Raw genomic sequence first — 21,094 nt, forward strand, 5'->3', positions numbered from 1 at the left:
ACACAAAAGTCCACATAGAAATAAGATTATAAAATTGTAGGAGAGCTGACCCCCTACCCCCTTTTGTTGCTTAGATAAAAAGCTGCCAAGCAGGCTCCACTCGAATTGACCCTCTCCTCCACAATTTCTCCCTTCTCTAAGAGCAGGTCTGTCTGTTTCCCCAAAACTAGTATCTGTGAAAAGGGGCAGGAAGGGGCATAATTGTTTCCAGGATGGCAACAGAGGTAATTCCATGCAGAGTTCTTAGGGGAGCTACTCCAGAAAAAAATGAACACAATAGACACCTTGTATAAATCTTACAAATTTTCTTTCACGACTGCATGAGGCAAAAGTTACAAGGGTGGCTTTTTTTACTCCTTTGTTATGCATCAATATGCTATCTAGTGCTATTTTTCTAGAAAAAGAGGTGCCAGAACACACCACAATCACCTTCTTCATTCTCTTTGAAAGGCAATGGTGCCCACTTGAGAGGTGCTGGAACTGAGTCCTGGTGAGTTCCGGCTGGGGAAAAAAGCCCTGATGTATCTGAGCCAGGGTGTTGAGATTTTTGATTCATCACCAGATTAGCTTTGTTGCTGCTTCCTCCAGTAGTGTGGCTAGACTCTTAGGCCATGATTGCAAAGCTGTGTGTGTGTGAGATGCATCAAAATATTGAGTACAGTGGTACCTCTACTTATGTTCACCTCGGGTTACGTATCCTTCAGGATACATATGCAACGAACCTGGAAGTATTTTTCCGGGTTTCGCCACACGTGCATGCGCAGAAGCGCTCTACCATGCTGCATGCATGTGCAGAAGAAGTCGCTCTGGTTGCAGAAACCTCGGGATCTGACCGGAGTTCCGGAACGGATCCCATCCGCAACCGGAGGTACCACTGTACTAGTTTGTGGATCCTTAGGAGAGGTAAATGGGGGTGGGGGGAGAGAGAGACCCAGCATCACCCTCTCTTTACTTGTCCCAACAATTCACAAGCTAGCTATTGAGTAAGACACACTGCATTCAGCTTTGCAACCATGGCCTAAACACCAACATTTTAGCTTAATCCCAATCCTGCATTACAAGGAATGAGAGAATTCAACAGTTGCAGTTTATAGTTGACACTACACTGGGCATTTTGTTACTTGAAATAACTATTATTTTTACTTTGTCCCATTGTTTCTAGTCTTTGCTTTGCAAATAAAGTAAAACAATGTACATTTAAATCCATCAATTAGTGCATTAATGCACTGCCTCTTCCATAAACATTTAGCACAATACTGTCAAATGAAGCAGCACTATGTTAATATTAGTACAGTAGCACTATCATTTATTATTTATTTATCAAATTTATAACCCTCCTTTTCTCCTGAAAGGAGCCCAGGTAGTAGCTTCCCTGCAAAGAAACCCAGAAGTGAATGAGATGAGATGCACTCTATATTAGAGGGAAAGCCTGTGGATTAAAATATTTCATTCACTATTTCTTTTATTAAGGAGATAATGTTTTAATATTAGAACATTAGCAGGGGAAAGCAAACTATTAAATCATTCACTATAATGGATTGCAGTCAATACAGCACTAAGGTGAATGTTCCATCAGTGCAAGGATTTATCCTTGTGCAATTGACAGTTCTCCTGTTCCTCCAAAATCTCTTCAGTGGGTTTCACTATCCCTTTGGAGATATAGGAATGGTGCAAGCCATACATGGGAGGAGGAGATGGGTGAAATCTCCTTCCAGTAGTATAAAAACTAGTTGACTACCACCCATTATATTTTCACTGCCCAAAGAATGCTAAATTGGGTGGTATATAAATATTATGAAAAAATGCATGCATGCATAAACATGTATATATACATAGACTGTAACTGTATACCTAGAAGTAGTAGTTTTTCTCCCTTTTTGATAACACTAGAACTTATAACACTTAGAAGCTGTTCCAGTGAAGCTGAATGCTGGAGTATTCAGAACCTTATTCATGTAACATATAAACTATGGAACTTGTCCGCCCCCCCCCCCCCCAGAGGCAGTGATGACAACCAACTTGGATGGCTTTAAAAGAGATTTAGACAAATTAATGGAAGATAAAATTATCAGCAGCTATTAGCCATGATGGATATGATCTGTCTCCACGGTCAGAGACTGTATACTTCTGAATACTTGTTGGAAAGCACACAAGAGGAGGGTGCTCTTGTGCTTGGGTGTCCTGGCTTGCATGCTTCCCATAGGCATCTGGTTGGTCACTGTAAGAATATGATGTTGGGGGGGGGGGTCTTTCACCTGCTCTAGCAGGATGTTCTTATATTTAAGTTTTTTAAAATTCAGCACAACTGATTATGGTTTTGTAAAACCAGTGAAAATAAACCCTTTCTTCCTTTAGTATGCTATACACACACAAAGCAGAAGCCTGCCAATTTGTTCTCTGACAGATGGATGTGGGACATCTTTTTCTCAAGCAATATAAACAGGAAAGGGATTTTATTCTTCATCAAATAAAATATACTTCTTCTAGTTGTTCTCTGAAACTAATTATTAAGGGGAAGGGATTTAAACCCAGGAAAAAAGAAAGAATGGTGGGATGTAAGAAATGAATAGCTTCAGGAGGTGTTCAGATAAGGTTTGGGTCCAGGTTGCCTATCTCTGATTTAGACAATTGGGAAATAGTATCTGTCTTGAGCATGGTATTAGAAGCAGAGTACCATCTAACCTACAGTTGCTGTGAAAAGGCAAACTCTGTGATGAGGATTAGAAAAAAGGATGAAAAATGAAACTGCCAATTGCATCCCTTTATATAAATCTATGGTGCAACAACACTTTGAATATTGTGTACAGCTCTGCTTACTGCAATGCAAAAAGCAGTATTGTAGAACTGGAAATGATGCAGAAAAGGAAAAGGAAATTTCTGAATGGACTGGAGCAACTCTTTGAGGAAAGGGTATAATATTTAGGGTATTTTAATTAGGGAAAAAAGATAAGGGGGGTCATTATAGAGGTATCTAAAGTGATGCATGGTGTGAAGAAAAATGGATAGGGGAATATTTTTCTCCCCTTCTCATAGTATACTAGAGTCCAAGGTCATCAAATCAATCTGAATAGGAGATTCAGGACTGACAAAACAAAGCTCTTCATGCAACACAGTTAAACTACAAAATGTAGCTATGGAAGCCAACTTGGACAGTTTTGAAAAGGGATTGGATAATCTGATGGAGAATAAGGCTCTCAAGGTCTATATGATATAGTCATAATTGTTATATATCAGCGGCAACATGCCTCTCAGTACCAATTGCTGGGGGTCATGAATAGGAGAGTGCAATTGCACCATGTGCTGGGTGAGGGCTTCCTATAGGCCACTGTGTGAACAGAATGCTGGGCTAGATGGGCCTTTGCCGGGCTTATCTAAATTTATTCCCCGGGGGCAGACCCAAGCAAAGCCCATTGGTTGGTTGCCCCCATCCCTGGGAATCCCCGGGTTCGGGCCTGCAAGCCAAAGGCCAATCTGCAGGCAGGCCCGCAGTCCTCTCCAGCCGACTGCTGAATCTCTGACCAGGCTGCAATGCCGTCTGACCGTCTAAGGTAAGTAGACTTGTCTACCTAGTAGGGTTTTTAAGTTTTTGTCTTCTTTATCAACAGACGTCAATACCACAAAGCTGGATTTGTACATACAGAAACAAAGTTGTACAGGGGGATCCCACTGATTGTAGCCTTTGCACTGTGCTTTCATCTCCATGGTTTCATCAGGAAAAGAATACTTTTTATCACACTGCACAGAAATGATACTTCCAAGGTGATAATAAGGTTGTGCTGGATACACACTTCCTTTTAGAATTACTGGAGCACCACAAATATCTTGAGAAACTATAACAATAAAAATAAAACCACAAAATATATAAAATAATGTCTACATAATTTTAGCCTTGCTTTTATAAGTTTGTGGTAAGATTCAAAGTATTACCATAATATCACCTACCTGAATTTTGAGTAATCTATGAAAGTAAATCACAAAATGCAGTTTACTACTACTGTATTTTTCGCTCTATAGGACACACTTTTCCCCCTCCAAAAATGAAGGGGAAATGTGTGTGCATCCTATGGAGCGAATGCAGGCTTTCGCTGAAGTCTGGAGAGCGAGAGGGGTCGGTGCGCACCGACCCCTCTCGCTCTCCAGGCTTCAGGCAGCTATCCGCAAGCCTTCGGAGCGCGGCGGGAGTTCCTGCCAGGCTCCGAAGGCTTGCGGATAGCAGCCTGAAGCCCAGGGAGCGCAGCGCCAACTCCCGCTGCGCTACCCGGGCTTCAGGCAGCTATCTGCAAGCCTCCGGAACGCGCCCCCAGCCCCGCAAGCTCCAGGAGCGGCGACAAGGTTGCACGCAATCTTGCCGCCGCTCCCGGACCTGTTCTGGGGGCTGGGGTCGGGGGAAGCTTGGGCTTCCCCGCCCCAGCCCCACGGCTGAAAACGAAGCCAAGAAAGCAAGTGGGATCCATCCCACTCGCTATCTTGGCTTTTGCCAAAGCCGCGCGCAGCCTCTCCCAGCTGGAGAGGTTGCGCGTGGCTAAAGAGGAAGCCAAGACAGCCAGCAGGATGGATCCCGCTGGCTGTCTTGGCTTCTTTGCTCTTTGGGGCTGGGGTGGAAAAATAATTTCCCCCCTTTATTTCCCCCCTTAAAAACTAGGTCGCCCTATGGTCCGGTGCGCCCTATGGAGCGAAAAATATGGTAATTGCTTCATGGCCAAGTCATGCAAATCCCATTCTTGTGACACCACCAAAAGTAACTTCTGTTCTCTGAGCATTTTCTGAGCAGTCACACATTGGGCAAGCTTGTAAAATAGCCACTTGACTGCTTGTGGTAAGCACAGCTCACAGGCAACCAGGCTAAGAAACTTTATCAGGCAGCTTCTTTCTTTTTAGGCATAAATGACTAACAAAAATCAAAGGAGAGGGTGCCCAAATATATGTAAGAAAAGACAAAGTAACAGATGGGGAACTACCTTCATAGATGACAGCCATAGATCCCCTTTAGTACCTCAGTTTTTTCTATCTTACTTTCATAGAAACACTGTGCAAAATGTTAACATTTGTTTAATAATATTGTTATAGGTTGGTAGGTGCTATAATTTAAATAAGGCTTGAATGTTAAAACTGTGTATCAGACCTCCAAGTGTTAGAATGTAATCAAGAATGTAATCTTAGAACAAGTCTAAGATGTATGTTAGAACCTTCTGAAATTAGCATTTATGAAAAAATTATGTCAGGCAAACTTCCTAGATTGTATATTAGACATTTCTAAAGCATGGGAGATCAACATGTGTCAAGAGCTAATTAAATCATTTAATTTCTTTTTGAGGTGTTAGCCTGGGGCACCCTTATATCGTAGACTCAGGTTGTATATTTGTGTAAATAAACCAAATATCATAAAGACACCCAAGGCTCCACTGTGCTTCATTTTCCAAAAGGAAACACAGACCCTAAATAAGTGTCTGGTACTCCCTGGACTCTGGCACTGCTGTGGTGTTTAACAATGTTATAATATGTACATATATAAAGTCACAATAATATGACATCTCCTTTGTTTCTTCTGTAAGCTCTAAACCATTTGGATTCAACCAAATGGTTGAATATTACAAAGGACTGTAATAAAAATGGGATTCCAATATAAAAAAATGAATTCTGAAAAACTTCCTCAGATAATGGAATCTGAACATTCAAATTCAAAACTGCAATCCAAGAGGGAAGAATTTAGACTCCTGAGCAAGGAGTAAGTATACCAGTATGTTGCTGCTGGTCAAAATTTGGCTGAGGTCTTACAAAACAGAGGACCATCTATGACTGATTCTCCATTCTGATTTTTATGAAATATGAAATGAAATTTAATCCTGGAAATCTTGTCAGTTTATAATCTGTATTGTTTGCAGAATTTCTTTGTTTTATAAATAGTGGCCACAGCTTTGAAAATCTATTTGTATTTTGTAATTTTGTATGCTTTGTACACATATCTACACATGTTCTCATATGTTCAAGTTCCAATAATTATTATTTCTGATATCTTTCATTTGAGTTCGTATGACTTTGGCTTTTGTTACAAGTAACTAACATACATCTGTGGGACTAGTGAGGCTAAATAAGCTCTCTTTAAGCTATCTGTTTCAACATACAGTACTTCTTTGTATGCCTGCATTTGGGAATGTGCACGCCCTAGGCATAAATGTCATTTTAAATGGCTTCTTCTTGTTGAATGCAGAAACATAAATGCTAATATTTTTCTTTTTAAAGAATTCTTACCCTTTTTGCAGGATGGCACTTTAGGGATCCAAGTATTGTTCGCCTCACATCGAATGAAATAACTTCCAATCATGAAGTATCCAATTTTACATTCAAATGTAATATTGCCGCCAAAGGTATAGGAATCTTTAAACTCACTTATCTTCTTTATTCCATCTTGAACTACTGGATCTGCACATGTAATCACTGAAAGCAGAAAGTAATATTAAAAATCAAAATCCCTTAGAAACAGAATCCTTACATTTCTATGTTATTACAAGTTATTTTTTCTGCTGAACTTTACTAAAAAATAATATATTCCGTCATCAATCTGGATCTTTGAAAATGAGACTATAAATGCTTTCCTGGGAGACTGCATAGAACACATGATGAAAAAAGGCTCCCGCTATCTTAAGGCCTCTTCCAACAGGTGTTTTTCTGTTTGAGGAATATACATTATTTTAGTAATGGCTGCTGCAAATCAAAGGTCTCCAAAATTAGTCCCATCTGCTGAACTAACTTTAGAAGGATCCAAATCTATTTCCTCCAATTAGTACTTACACATACAGTATTCCTAGCAATCAAACAGCTCATGGGAAAATTATCTCTCCAACAAGCACTGCCATGTAGCTGTGGCTATACCGCAGCATGTGTGTGAATCAAGAGAGATGAAAGACATTATTACACAATCCACACAACATTTTCAAACTTTCTTTAAGAAGGAAAATAAAGCCCTCTCTGAAGCACAGCAAAATCCTCTGTGCCATACCAGTAGAAGTACATACTGGTGGAAATTATTCACTTTGTTAATGGGCAAGAGTTATCTTTCCTGCTTTTAGACTAACAGGGACTAAACCATAACCCAATATTAAACAGATAATTAAAAATGAAACATTGTTATGTTTTTAATATGAAGTAGTGCTTTACTGTACTTCTCACTAGTCTATAACCCGACTAAAAGATTCTATCTCAGAAAGTGAGGAGAAAAAACAGACTTTTATGAAAAGTGGTATAACATCCATCCAGAGAAGAAAAATCCATGTTAATTTGACCAGTTTACTTTTCTCTAGTGGGAATGTATCCAGCCACTGAATGTACAGTGATAATTGGGTAGGCTTTAACAAATGGGGATGATGTCACCCATTCTGTATGAAAAAACACCTGACTTTGTTTTACTGCAAGGGGTATGTGGAATAGACACACTCCTGTACACTAAAATCCAGGGTAAAATCCTTGTTTTCTGTGATTCAGCAATCACTTTTCTAACAATGAACCAGGAAGTTAATGCTTTAGCCTTTTCCTAAATATCAATAATTGCTATGATGTCATTTATTGGTTAAAACTGTATACTGTATTTTTCACCCTATAGGACGCACTTTTTCCCCTCCAAAAATGAAGGGGAAATGTGTGTGCGTCCTATGGGGCGAATGCAGGCTTTCGCTGAAGCCTGGAGAGTGAGAGGGGTCAGTGCGCACCGACCCCTCTCGCTCTACAGGCTTCAGGAAGCTATCCGCAAGTCGCGCAGCTCTCCCACGGCTTTTGGAGAGCTGCCTGCACCCCGAAGCCTGGGGGTGTGCTGAGCTCAGCGCCCCCAGGCTTCGGGCTTCACGCAGCTCTCCAAAAGCCATGGGAGGGCTGCACGAAGTTGCGCAGCTCTCCCACGGCTTTTGGAGAGCTGCCTGCACCCCGAAGCCTGGGGGTGCGCTGAGCTCAGCGCCCCCAGGCTTCGGGCTTCACGCAGCTCTCCAAAAGCCATGGGAGGGCTGCACGAAGTTGCGCAGCTCTCCCATGGCTTGTGGAGAGCTGCCTGCACCCCGAAGCCTGGGGGCGCGCTGAGCTCAGCGCCCCCAGGCTTCGGGCTTCACGCAGCTCTCCAAAAGCCGTGGGAGGGCTACACGAAGTCGCGCAGCTCTCCCAAGGCTTGTGGAGTGCTGCCTGTTCTGGGGGCTGGGGTCGGGGGAAGCTTGGGCTTCCCCCGCCCCAGCCCCGCACCTGGGGGGGAAATAATTTTTTTTCTTTGTTTCCCCCCCAAAAAAACTAGGTGCGCCCTATGGGCCAGTGCGCCCTATGGGCCGAAAAATACGGTAAGTCGTGCCAGAAGGCTTTTTACACACAAAAAAGTAGACAAAATGAAGTCTGGACATTTTGACTTTTATCTCAAATTCTTAAAAAATGTAAGGTGGGAAAGGTCAACAGGTTTTGTTTTTTATAATCATCATGAAGGAAAAACTGGTATATATTAAAAAAATAACCTTGGCATCTCGGGGGTTTACTGCTCCACAGTGGTCTATTAGTTTTATCAACATCACAGTATATAATAGGTTCTCCAATGAGTGAGAAAGTCTCCTTGCAGCTGTATTTGATCACTGTTCCATAAGGATAAATAGATGCAGTTCCGTTGTGGGATCCACCAGGAATGTCTGGAAGGTTTTTACATAGGGCTCCTAAAAGAAAACTGAATAATTCAGCAAAATGATAGAACTGTCAACAGTATACTGCTGAAAAATCCAAAACATACAGTGTAACAACTACTATTTTAAATATATTTACTTAGAAGTGATATATTTTAAATGCCTATTGGATTTCTCAGTTTAATTTATTTTTTATTTTACCAAAAATGAACAAAATCATAAGAAGAGAGGCTCACATTTTGGCAGCAGGGAATTACCATTGGTTGTGATTCTCTGAGTCATTCTCTGGGGAGCTGCACATACAGGAACACATCTGCAGTTCTGTGCAGACAGGAAGACTTTTTGGAAGTACTGAAATACACTCAATATCCTGGCTTATTTTCCTGTTAGATTAATAGAAAGTAAATCAGAAGTTCCTGCTTCTTATGTTAACAGAGAACTCTGCCTTAATAAAGCCAGGATCTTCATACTGAAATTGATGCACAACCAGGGGAGGAGGAGAAGAGGGAGAGGGGAAGATGCTTGGGTCCAGCGCTCATTCCCAGCTTCATTGAATAATGGTCAGAACTGCCCCATTAATTTTCTGCAGCTGATGTTCCTTATTGCACAACCCGATGCATAGCCACTTGAAGAGTAAGCTCAAGATAAATTTGCACATTTAAGTGTATTTAAACCTAACCTTTGTTATTACACCAGATTTTAAGTTACACTGATATCTGCCTTTTATCATCATGGAACTCAAGGTAGCACGAATAGGGTAAGTACATATACCATACAAGCACTGAGCAGATTCCAGACCAGTTGAGTTTTCTATATTCAAATACCTGCACGTGCAAACATTCTGTTTTATACTTTTTCATGAATGAAGAATGCTATTACTGTTGAGGAATATCTATTTAGATCTCTATATATAACCCTACTAACAACGTATACTAACCTTTACATGCAATCTGAATCTTATTCCTTATGGAAACATAGGGAAGATATGACGATAACTCATGACACCAGAACCCTGATGGACTGCTGCCTGATGCAAGCCATGATGCATTCTGGAACATAGCCTCCTTTGTGTTCCCTACCCACCAGGCCCCAATCTAATTCTCGTCTCAACCGAATGCTACATGGCATGTTGTACATACTCTCAACAGTTTTAAGATAACAACGCTAAGTGTGTCCTTTTTCCTTACACTAGCAACAATAATGGAGCAGGGCCCTTTGTCTTATCAATCAATCAATCCTATACAGGGGGGTGCCTGTATAGGCCCATAAATGTGGACTAAAGAAGAAAGTAATTTGTGGGGTGCTGGAACGTAACCCTTGTGTAGGTGGGGAGTCGTCTGTACAGCCAGCAGCACTTACCTTCTTCAAATGCCTTCTGTATGCCTTTGGGTGTATCTGTATATATATATTCTCACAAAGTTCTCCCTGCTTTTTACCTCTTATCTGATTTAACCTATTCTTAGAAGTTTTTAGCAAATTCTTTTGTGAAATTTTCTAGACTGGGATCTGCCATAGCCACTTTGAGAGTTTTTTGTTTTACAACCAAGCTGTGTAAATTTTATGAAATAAAAAAATCCTTACCATAGTCTCTATCAGTTAAACGCTTGTAATGAAAAAAGCCATTTACAATTGACGAGACATTGTTTATTTACTCCTGGCTGAATTAACATTACCTAAACCTAATCTGGGAGGTTCGTGTTGTTTAAAATAGCTTAAGAAAGTGCAAACCAGAAAATAATCAACAAGAAGCAGGGCGGGATTCAATTACCTCTGGGTGCTCAATGTTCCGTGTAATTTAGATATAAGTTGATTAGTCTAAACTTAGAAATCTCATTTAGACACCTACAATAGCATTTTAAATAACAAAACTGTAAACCCTATAACTAACATTTTTTATTTTCTTTATTTGTATTGTATGCATAACGTACTACATTTTGAAAATGCTTGAGGAATTCATTCTTTGCAAATTCCAGTACCTAACCTGCTGGATTCACAACTTGCAGGCTAATGCAAGGAATCAGAATAAAGTTGTCCTTCAGATTTTGCACTCCAAAATTTCAGATGTGATTTTTGATTAAAAAAAAACACACCATGAAAACACAACTTTAGGATAAAATATGTTTAGAAGCGTATGATTCATCCCTGTACTTCTCATCTTTTGACTGAATTATCTGTTTAATATGAGCTTTTTATGGATAATCTATGTTGTAATTTTATTTATTAAAATTTACAAAAATATACAAAAACAGAAAAAAGTAATGTATCTTTTTGTGAGACTATACATGCTTCAATATGTATTTCCATGTGGCTATTTTTAATTAGCAGGTTACTATAGAAATGAGACAGAACAGACTTATGAATAGCTGTGAAACAAACACAGAATAGGAACTAACTAATTCACTTATTTTAATGACCATGCTTACTAAATTTTAAGGCAAATTCATAGCCCAATTGTCCCACTGAGTTCAATATAGGGCTTTCTCCTAAGGAAGTGTTCATAGGAATGCAGCCTTCAGGTGCAATCCTCTATATTCCTACCTGGGTACAAAACAACTGTGCTGTTAATCACAAAAAATATCACTCCAAATTTGTAAATAATTTACACTACTTACGCACACAAAGTGGAGGTGGATTACTCCAGTGAACATCACTTCCCTTTGCCTGACATGTGTTCCAACGTCTCCCAATCATTGTGTATCTGAATGGACAGGATAAAAATTCCAACCAAGTGATGTTTAATCCATATAAATCAGAAGTACAGTTGGTAGGCAGTTCATAGAGTGGTGCTATTCAGGTCTACTCCAACCTAGACAAGGTCTTACTGCCCTTAAAATATCAAGATTACAGATGGGAGGTACTGCTCGATCTAGCCCTGATTCTTCATGTCTTCTATGCTTATGGTAATTTTTAAATCTCTTGCTAATTATGCTGTCTTAAAAGTGTATTTTATATTGAACTTCTTTTTACTAATGTTTTCTTCTAAAATGTTTAAGATAAAATATTGTTAACTTCGCTGTGTTAAATGTGCATTCTGTAGTCAACCTCTTTCATAATGTATTATTTTGAATTTTTTAGGATTATATTTAAGTTTCCTTGGGTAAAAGGGTAAAAGGCATGGTATACATATATAATAATGAAATTTATGATGATTATAATAATATATTTAGATTTTCCTCCTAAACTTAACTGACTGCATCTTTTCAAAGTACTGCCAATTTTACTAGTTTCTGCAAAAACAATTAAGAGCAAAAGTATATTGGAAATGTTATTGGTGGCCTTTAATGGTGTTTCCTTACCCTTGAATACACATATATAAAATTCTTGCTCCAAAGGTGTATTCTGAATTAAATGAGAGAATACTTCCATCTTTTATTAGTGTTGGTGTCTCACATGCTTTTCCTGAAAAGAAACATTCTGGAATTAAACATACAAAACCAGAAAAAGAAACAAACAATATTTTTTACATGTCTGGCATTAATAAAAGGAGAACAGTTTTGACAAATTGCATTAAAAACATGAAGGAAAGCAAACTATATATAAGATAATGCATAAAACAACGTAGTAACATACAAGATCTCTTATGTCTGAAGTTCAAATTCCTAGCAAATATCCTTTTTAAAACCAAGCATTATTCTGAATATATTTGCCAGGATCATTAACTACACATAAAAGATACTGTAATGTCAATGATCACCATGCGAGAGAGCTTCAAAGTGCCATACTTTGTTATTTTACATTTTCCTTCACATATTTTAACAAAACTGTTCAAACAGCCCCTCACTGCTCTTTGAACCATCAACTGAACTTCAACTGTTGACGTACACCATCTTAAAATCATTGCACAGATCAGCAAATGCAATGAGTAAACAAACCAATCTCTTGCACATCTTGAATAAGAATTTTGTTTCTGGATGCCTTTCCAGTGGAAGTGGGCATCACTCATATTTATTTAATCTTCCACAGAAGATTAGTACAAATAAAAAAAAGTGATCGTACTGCACTATCACCTGGGTGGAGGAGGTGCTGCATGTTGTGAAGAGGATGCTCTGTGTGAAATATCCTGCCATGGGTTACAGCATAGTTGTAACACATGCCACAAAATTACTTAGCATTAGGTATTTTAAAAACTTTGCATAAAATCTGGGATGTTTGCTTCTTTCATCTCTACAAGACTGCAACTTGCTATTCTTGACAAATTCAAAATCAATATATTTATTCTTCTCTTGCCTGGCAGCCTCATCATGCAAAACTCAGCATAGATTAAGGTGGTTATGTAGTTAGTTTTTTGTCAGAAATAGCACTTGCCTTGTTACTGTAAAAGCAGTTATTTGTATAGCCAGTGTGTTGTAGGGGTTAGAGTGCTGAGCTAGGATTAGGCAGGTCAAAGTTCAAATCTCCTTTCAGACATGAAGCTCACTGGGTGACTTAAGGACAGTCACTGTCTCTCAGCCTAACCTAAATCTACAGGATTTGTAGGATAAAAGAAAAGATGAAGAAAACCATGTCTGAAGAAAAATACATATATGATATTCTGAGCTCTTTAAAGGAAGGGTTAAATGTAAATGTATCAAGTAAAACAGCTGCAGTATTTACATTCCCTAGCTCAAAGATGTTTCAAACTGAGTCATAAGGCTACTTTTTATTTCCCTGTTCACCAAACCACCAATACGTCTTTAGGGCCAAAACCAAAAAACCTTTCATCTTAATAATGTCCAAGGACGTGCATGTTCTGGGGACTTTATCTTTTTAAAAACAAAGTCTGGTTTTTGTTCATAAATACCTGCAAATCATTACAATAAAGCAAAAGCAAAAGATGATTTACCTCTACAGAACCTTGCAAGCGGTGACCACTTCATATTTTTACCACAGGTAATAGTATTCAAGATACCAGGAACTTGTTCAAATCCTGCCTTACATACATAGTGTACTACCATCCCAACAGGAAACAATACTGAAGTTCCAAACTCATCTTTTAGTTTAGCTCTAGTTTGCTTTGGTGGAAAGGGGCAGACTTCTGCAAACAAAAAGCAATATAACAACTTATGACACCATGTTAGAAACTAGAATACAAACGTCAGAATGTTAGAAGATTCACCACTGTTAACAGACTGCCTACATCCTGCCTGCTTTCCTGTTTTATCACATGTATATACAGTGGTACCTCGGGATGCGAACGGGATCCGTTCCGGAGCCCCGTTCGCATCCTGAACAGAACGTAAGACACGACTGCGCGTGTGCGGGTTGCCACTTCTGCGCATGTGTGTGACATCATTTTGACTGTCTGCGCATGCGCAAGTGGCAAAACCCGGAAGTAACGTGCGCTGTTACTTCCGGGTTGCTGTGGAGTGCAACCTGAAAATACTTATACTGAAGCGTATTTATCCTGAGGTATGACTGTGCACACACAAAAACCAAGCAGACACAGCAATCTATGGAGTTCAATGAACTGAAAGATTAAGACCACAATCTATGCATGTTTACCAGTCACAATAGTGGGGTCAGCATGGTGAAAACACCACTACAAGCACCAGATTGGTTGTCGGTGCATTTGTAGTGCACCAGCCTACTCCCACTCCTGGTTTAGTGCAGCAATGCTGGTGATGGAAGGTCAGGTAACTGCTGTCACTCTGCCAACTGGTGCTGATATTTACTCAGAAATAAACAGCCAGGTAAGTGCATACAGGAATACAGCTTAAATGTGCAATTTTCTGCTTGAAACTGGGAAAATCTAGATGACAGAACTGGCATAAGGAAAGTATATTCCATTTATCTTAATGGGGGGGGGGGGGAGGAAATAGGCTGCAGCTGTTGATCTGACTGCTGTGGAAAAAAAATAGAATGACCATCAGCCAAGTGGCAAGCAATAGGATAGCTCCAATACCTTCATCACTTAGCTCCCTTGCCATGCCATCCCCTCAAGCCCAAAGCCTTCATCTTGTTTGTTTGTTTTTGATTTTGACTGTCTGAATATACTGCCTTTCTGTCAAGGAATCCAATGCTCTGGCCATTTGTGGAATTTGTCAAGAACAATAAACCCATGATCCAGACCACATTCAGCCACCCCTGCTTCATCTTCAGTGCCTACTGCTGGAGGCTTCCTGCCACACCTTTAAGAGGTCCAGAAGAAACTTATTCAACACTTGAACTGTGCTAACAAAGCCTACAAATGCAGAACAAAATGGCATCAGCAGAACATATCCTGCTGTTTGAGATGAAGTATGAAATTCCACATAACATGTTTGATCCAATTTTTGCTATGCTAGATCATCAATAACAGAAGCTTTCCCAGATGTCTGGGGAAGGAAATGGTGAACTCAGTCAATGGTGAACACCTCCAGTCAACAGCTCATTGTGATTGTTGATAGCCAAGCTGTAAATCTTGGCAGTCAAATTCGCTCTGGGAAAAGAGAATGAACAAGGGATTAACCTCAGGTGCTCTGAAAAAGCAGCTTTCCATGCCGGGACCAAGCAGCTTAAATTACGGCTGAGATGTTATCAGTCTGCCATTTGAAATTTACATCTGGATTGTGAGCTAACTGCTGGCTGAAGAAGAGATGATTACCAAAAGACAGAAAGCAAAACAAAAAGCATGTTTTAATTATTTGCAACTAAGAAAATTTTAGATAGCCAAATGGTATCCCAATTGCTAGAAATCTTTATTTTATTTTACTTTTTTATTTTAAACTCTCTGATCAATGGTGCTGACTTCAAACTGAAAAGTATTTTTTCTATGTCACTGTGGGAAAAGAATATGGCCCAATAAGGAATCCTGTGAAGACATTAAGGTGAAGATGGGAGACTGAAGCTCTTAAGGTAGAGACTGTGGAGATCTTAAGGTAGAGACTGAGCTGTTAATACAACTAAGACTATTCTGTATGGCAAATGCATTGTTGGACACCCCACTGACTGTTGGCATATTACAGTAATTAGTGGATGAGCAATTAAAATAGATCAGAGTTGAGATCCATGAAATGATGAATGGAAATGGACCACAGGAGGATGAAATGGAAAATGGAATTAAAGACACAGAAGCTTTGGAGAACAATACCAATAAAATGTTGCCAGAACAGGAGAGTGAAATGAAAGTTGGAGGCAGCAGATGATGAAATGGAGAAGTCCTTCACAAAAGCATCTAGAGGGATAAAAGAGCCAAAAGGCAGAATTATGATGTTGGAGGAGTGGAATGAAGTCATGGATGGAGAGACTAAGAGACATCCTGAGCTGGCAGGGATAGAGTTGAAGAGAAAGGATTCTACATATGATTTGGAGTGAATTTACAGGGGAAAGCTACCAACTCATGGAGAAAGAATGGAAGAAGTGGAAATTGAAGGGGTTTTTTTTTAAAGGATGGAAAATCATAGCTTGGTGAAGGACCCTGTGAGAGAGAGAGGGAAGGGAATGTCTCCCAGGCTGAGACTGGGGGAAGAAAGGTAAACTCCCAGCTCTCACCTTTTTCTGTGAGAAAAGGGTTAAGATCTAACTTTGAGAGCTGACTCTGTATTTTCTTTTCTCTTCTTTATCTAGATTAATTTGCTTTTCATTGTATTGTATTATTAAATAGTCTTAACAAAATTTTATTAGAAAAAAACAGAGGCCTTTCTTTATTCTGGAACAGATCCAAGCACTTACAAGGTCCACCCAGATTTCATGAAATTCAACCTAGTCTTCCTTGTATCCCAGATAAATCATAACTTGCTAATTTTTTTGGTTGCATGCATCAGTCACCACCAACAGTACCTGTGCAGGGTCATGAGGCTTACTGGATTCTAGTAAACATTCTAAAACATCTTCCATGTGACAGCCCTTTAGATATTTGAAGATGTCTGTCCTATCACCTTCCAGTCTCTTTTCCATACTAAGCATAACTAACTCCCTCAACCATTCCTCATAAGACTGTGTTTCCAGACCCTTGGTCATCTTGGTTGCCTTCAACTGCACATGTTCCAGCTTTTAAATATCCTTCTTCAACTGTGGTGCCCATGACTGAACAAAGTTCTGCAGGTGCGGTCTGACCAAGACAAAATAGAGTGATACTATGACTTCCCTGATCTCGACACTATACTTCTGCAGCCAAGATCAGCATTAGCTTTTTTGCTGATGCATCGCACTGTTGACTCATTAAGACTATGATCTATTAATACCCCTAGATCCTTTTCACATGTACTGTTGGCAAGCCAAGTATTCCTCATCTTATATTTGAGCATCTGATTATTCCTGGCTAAGTGTAGAACCTTACATATGTCTCTACTGAAACTCATTTTGTTAGTTTTGGCCCAGATCTCTAATCTGTTAAGGTATTATGGAATTGTGATTCTATATTCTTTGGTATTAGCTACCTCTCCCAGTTTGATGTCATCTCCATTTTAGTAGAGCTCACTTCTAGGTAACTATAGTTATAATCACAACCACAAAATAGAAGATGCTCAACTTTTCTTGAGTCTATAACATTACAGCAACTTTATATGAACAACAATAAGAACAACACACCACCACAGGGGTCTTCCAATGGCGTCCAGTTTCCATCAATGCAATAAGTCATATTTGGTTTTGAAGGTAATCTTGTAAAACCTTTTTTGCATTCATATACAGCATTACCAGGTAGTTCATGGATGATCTCAGAAAAGGAAAACACTGGTAACTCCTCAATTTTACACCATTTTCGGTCCCCTTTAAAAACACAATAGTTAAAGATGTTAAGTCTTTTGAACTAAAAACATTGTTCACTATTTCACCATATTTGTTCTGATAGTTAATGTAATAAAACATAAATAATAAAGTATCTTTAAAAAAAGCAAATTATTATAACTAAGATATGAAAGAACAATTGAAAATACTCATGTACTCTTTGAAATTTAAAACTCAGCCTTCCTGAATCTTCTCTTGTGCAAACTCATGATACTAGCACTGATGCTATCTTATAAATTCTTATACATTTCCAAGCTCAAAATTCTGGCCAGAATGCCCCTTAAGGGCAGGGGTAGGGAACCGTATTTAGCTTTAGGGCCACATTCCCTTTTGAAAAACCTTTCAAGAACACATTCTAGTAGCAGGCAGGGCCAGAAGCAAAACTGGGTGGAGTGACAAATACCAATAAAATCAGATTTCTCCGCTATTGCCCTTGTGCTATGAAATGTTCTTCCTCATGTCATATGAGAAGTAGCAACCATCAGATGCTTCAAACATCTTTTAAAGATGTATTTTGCCCAGGCTTTCCCTTACACGAAAGACCAGAGGTTTTTGCCAAGTTAACTAAGGAGAAGATCTGTATTGTGGTAATTCGATGAAGAATATGACTTGACACCAAACTGTATATGTGGAGGGGCAGCAAAGGAAAGAGAAAAGGGAGGATCAAATAAATCACACAGGAAAACACAAACATAAATAACAGAAGGGAGTGTTCAACGCATATACTGTATGCACGCTAGAAAATTAGGTCTAATGGTGGCGCTGTGGGTAAAACCTCAGTGCCTAGGACTTGCTGATCGTAAGGTCGGCGGTTCGAATCCCCACGGCGGGGTGAGCTCCCGTCGTTCGGTCCCAGCTCCTGTCAACCTAGCAGTTCGAAAGCACCCCTAAGTGCAAGTAGATAAATAGGGTCTGCTTTATAGCGGGAAGGTAAACGGCGTTTCCATGTGCGGCGCTGGTGCTGGCTCGCCAGATGCAGCTTCGTCACGCGAGCCATGTGACCTGGAAGTGTCTTCGGACAGTGCCGGCTCCTGGCCTCTTGAGCGAGATGAGCGCGCAACCCTAGAGTTGGTCACGACTGGCCCTGACGGGCAGAGGTACCTTTACCTTACCTCATCAAAACAGATTTTTGTGCATTTTTCACACATTTATTTGGTTTTTTAAAAACTGTATTTCCTCCCAAAGCAGCCCAGGGTAGTAAGCATCTAATGCTACAATAGTATGATTTAAAATTAAATTAAAACATTTCTAAAACATTTTAAACCATCTATACACATTTAAAGGGAATCGCATACCATCAGTTAAAATTTCAGTTGCCATGGCCACCATTGGTGTTATATGCTCAAACCGTATTTCCCTGCCGAGCAAGCTGGAAGCTGATTCTGCACCAAATGAAGTTTCTGAACCGTCTTCAGAGTTAAACCCCATATACTGTATAATGCAATGCAATAATCTAACCCAGAGGTTACCAGAGCAGGCTATCCCTGTCGAGATAGGGATACAGCTGGGCCACCAGACAAAGCTGATCGAAGGCACTCCACGCCACCAACACCACCTGAGCCTCAAGCAACTGACAAGTATAACAAAAATTGGTCTTTGTGAAAAGACTCATCTTCTCTTCACATACTATACTGGTCTAAAAAAGGACATCACACAAGGGAAAAGGGCCAGGAAAGGAAGAGGAAAATCAAAACCAAAACTCAGGGAGAGATGTTCCTATAATCTTTTTAAAATTAGTTTTTAGTAAAGATTTTATTGTGAAAGAAAGAAAAGTACATACAGTGGTACCTCGGGTTAAGTACTTAATTCGTTTCGGAGGTCCGTTCTTAACCTGAAACTGTTCTTTACCTAAAGCACCACTTTAGCTAATGGGGCCTCCTGCTGCTGCCGGAGCACAATTTCTGTTCTTATCTTGAAGCAAAGTTCTTAACCCGAGGTAATATTTCTGGGTTAGCAGAGTAACCTGAAGCGTATGTAACCCAAGGTACCACTGTATAGTGTCTCCACTTTCAATTCATAGAATCTTTTTCATAATCCATTTACCTTTGGTATGAGACACTGTTGTGGCATGCATTATACGGTGGGGGGAGAGGGGAAGAGAGGAGACACAGGGGAGATAGATAGAGGTATAATGATCTTTCGTTCTATTGCATAGTGTTTGTGTAGGTTTTTGTATCAGTGTCACGTGGGTAGGTCCGTATAACCGACCAGCGAAAACAGTTCTGGGGCAGGTGGTGCCCGATGGAGCTGGGCTTCCAGGTAAAGCAGCCCTGCTTCCTATCTTGATGGAATAACGGCCTCCAGATGACAGTGAGGAGAGAGGAGGCCTGGTGGAGCTGGCTGGTCACAGAAGAGCGCATGGAGCGAGTTCTGCCTCTCAGCTGGAATGGCTGCCCTAGAGGACATCGATCTGAATCAAATCAAATCAATCAAACAACCAGCACCAACGAAACAAAATAGAAAGCACATAAAACACATTAGTCAAATGTGTAAGGTAAAGGTAAAGGGACCCCTGACCATTAGGTCCAGTCGCGGACGACTCTGGGGTTGCGGCGCTCATCTCGCTTTATTGGCCAAGGGAGCCGGCGTACAGCTTCCGGGTCATGTAGCCAGCATGACTATGCCGCTTCTGGCAAACCAGAGCAGCGCATGGAAACGCCGTTTACCTTTCCACCGGAGCGGTACCTATTTATCTACTTGAACTTTTAAGTGCTTTCAAACTGCCAGGTTGGCAGGAGAGTCAAATGCGTACAATAGGGTAAAAGGGAATAAAATAAAACAAGACAGATGCAGGCTCGTTCCAACTTTAAATCGGTAGTTGTCACACGGAATAGTGTTTAATAAGTTATTTTATATGTGCCTGAACAGCGCCTATGCCTTCGTGCCGCTGCAAGCGAGGTCCCTGCGGCGGCCTCGTATCTCACCTGCCGCCCGCTGCGAATCCTGGGCGGGAGAGGAGCGCAACTGCCGCGCGGCTGAGGAGCCAGGACTCGACGCCTCCTCGCCGGCGGCCTCTAACCCACGTCATGCCCCGCTTTGCGAAGCCTCTCAAAGCACGAGCGGGCGTGAGGGGAGGCAACGCGAAGGGAGAGAGGCCACTAGAGGCTCCGCCGCCGCCGCCTACCTGCCTCGTACTCACCCACCAGTTCTTGAGGCAGCAGCAACAACAGCATCGACATCGCCAAGAGCCGGCAAGTCCGTAGAAGCCCCCACAATAGCCGCAGCATAACCCTGAGCTGAGGCGGCGGCGCGGAGAGCCCCTCATTGCGCATGCGGGGAGGCGGCGGCGGGAAATAACGTTGGGCAGGAGCCGCGAGGCGCGTGCCGAACGCTGCCCTCAGCTCGCGCTACCGGCCTTCCCACTTATAGCCACTTATAGAGGAAGTAGGTTTCCTGGTCCCTTGTTACATATTTTACAAGCGGCCGTCGAATGCCGAGTATCAGGACTGCGCATGCGGGCAGGCGGGAGGGAGGCGAGGTCCAGCGTGTGCAAAACAGTTGAGCTCGTGCTGGGTGTTGGGCGCGGCAGGAGGCGCCGCCCCCGCCTGAGAGCGCGCTACGATTGGATGGGATAGGAGAGGTGGGCGGCTTGGCTAACGGCTGCGCCCCCTTTGCTCCGCCCACCTGCTTCCCAGGCTACAGTGAAGGCGAGAAAATCCGGACACAAAGGTGATTGAGCTTCTCTTTTTGTTTTGGCCAAGTTGTTGAGGTTTTTTTTTAAGTTTTGCCCAAAATTGTTTAGCTTTTTTTGCGATTTTTTTTGTGTGTGA

General features: G+C 41.0%; 1 protein-coding gene across 11 annotated transcripts in view; it reads right to left on the reverse strand.

Annotated features, from left to right (window-relative positions):
• Positions 1–20,830, reverse strand: part of LOC310847599 (membrane cofactor protein-like) — a 42,701-nt gene extending 21,871 nt beyond the window's left edge. For 5 of the 11 annotated variants that reach the window (XM_083745527.1, XM_083745524.1, XM_083745525.1 and 2 more), the window contains exons 1-8: positions 20,464–20,830; positions 17,127–17,306; positions 13,462–13,653; positions 11,936–12,038; positions 11,252–11,337; positions 8,481–8,672; positions 6,250–6,435; positions 3,608–3,830 (exon numbers count right to left, since the gene is read on the reverse strand). In XM_083745527.1, the coding sequence (XP_083601653.1) occupies positions 3,608–3,830; positions 6,250–6,435; positions 8,481–8,672; positions 11,252–11,337; positions 11,936–12,038; positions 13,462–13,653; positions 17,127–17,306; positions 20,464–20,596 (1,295 nt within the window). In that variant the 5' untranslated portion in view covers positions 20,597–20,830. Of the gene's footprint in view, positions 1–57; positions 174–3,607; positions 3,831–6,249; positions 6,436–8,480; positions 8,673–11,251; positions 11,338–11,935; positions 12,039–13,461; positions 13,654–17,126; positions 17,307–20,248 lie in introns of all 11 variants that reach the window. The other 6 variants (XM_083745520.1, XM_083745523.1, XM_083745529.1 and 3 more) reach the window with 6 other exon arrangements.
• Positions 20,831–21,094: the final 264 nt, after the last annotated feature.

This window comes from Podarcis gaigeae (genome assembly GCF_964106915.1).
Source record: "Podarcis gaigeae genome assembly, chromosome: 6".
NCBI lineage: Eukaryota > Metazoa > Chordata > Lepidosauria > Squamata > Lacertidae > Podarcis > Podarcis gaigeae.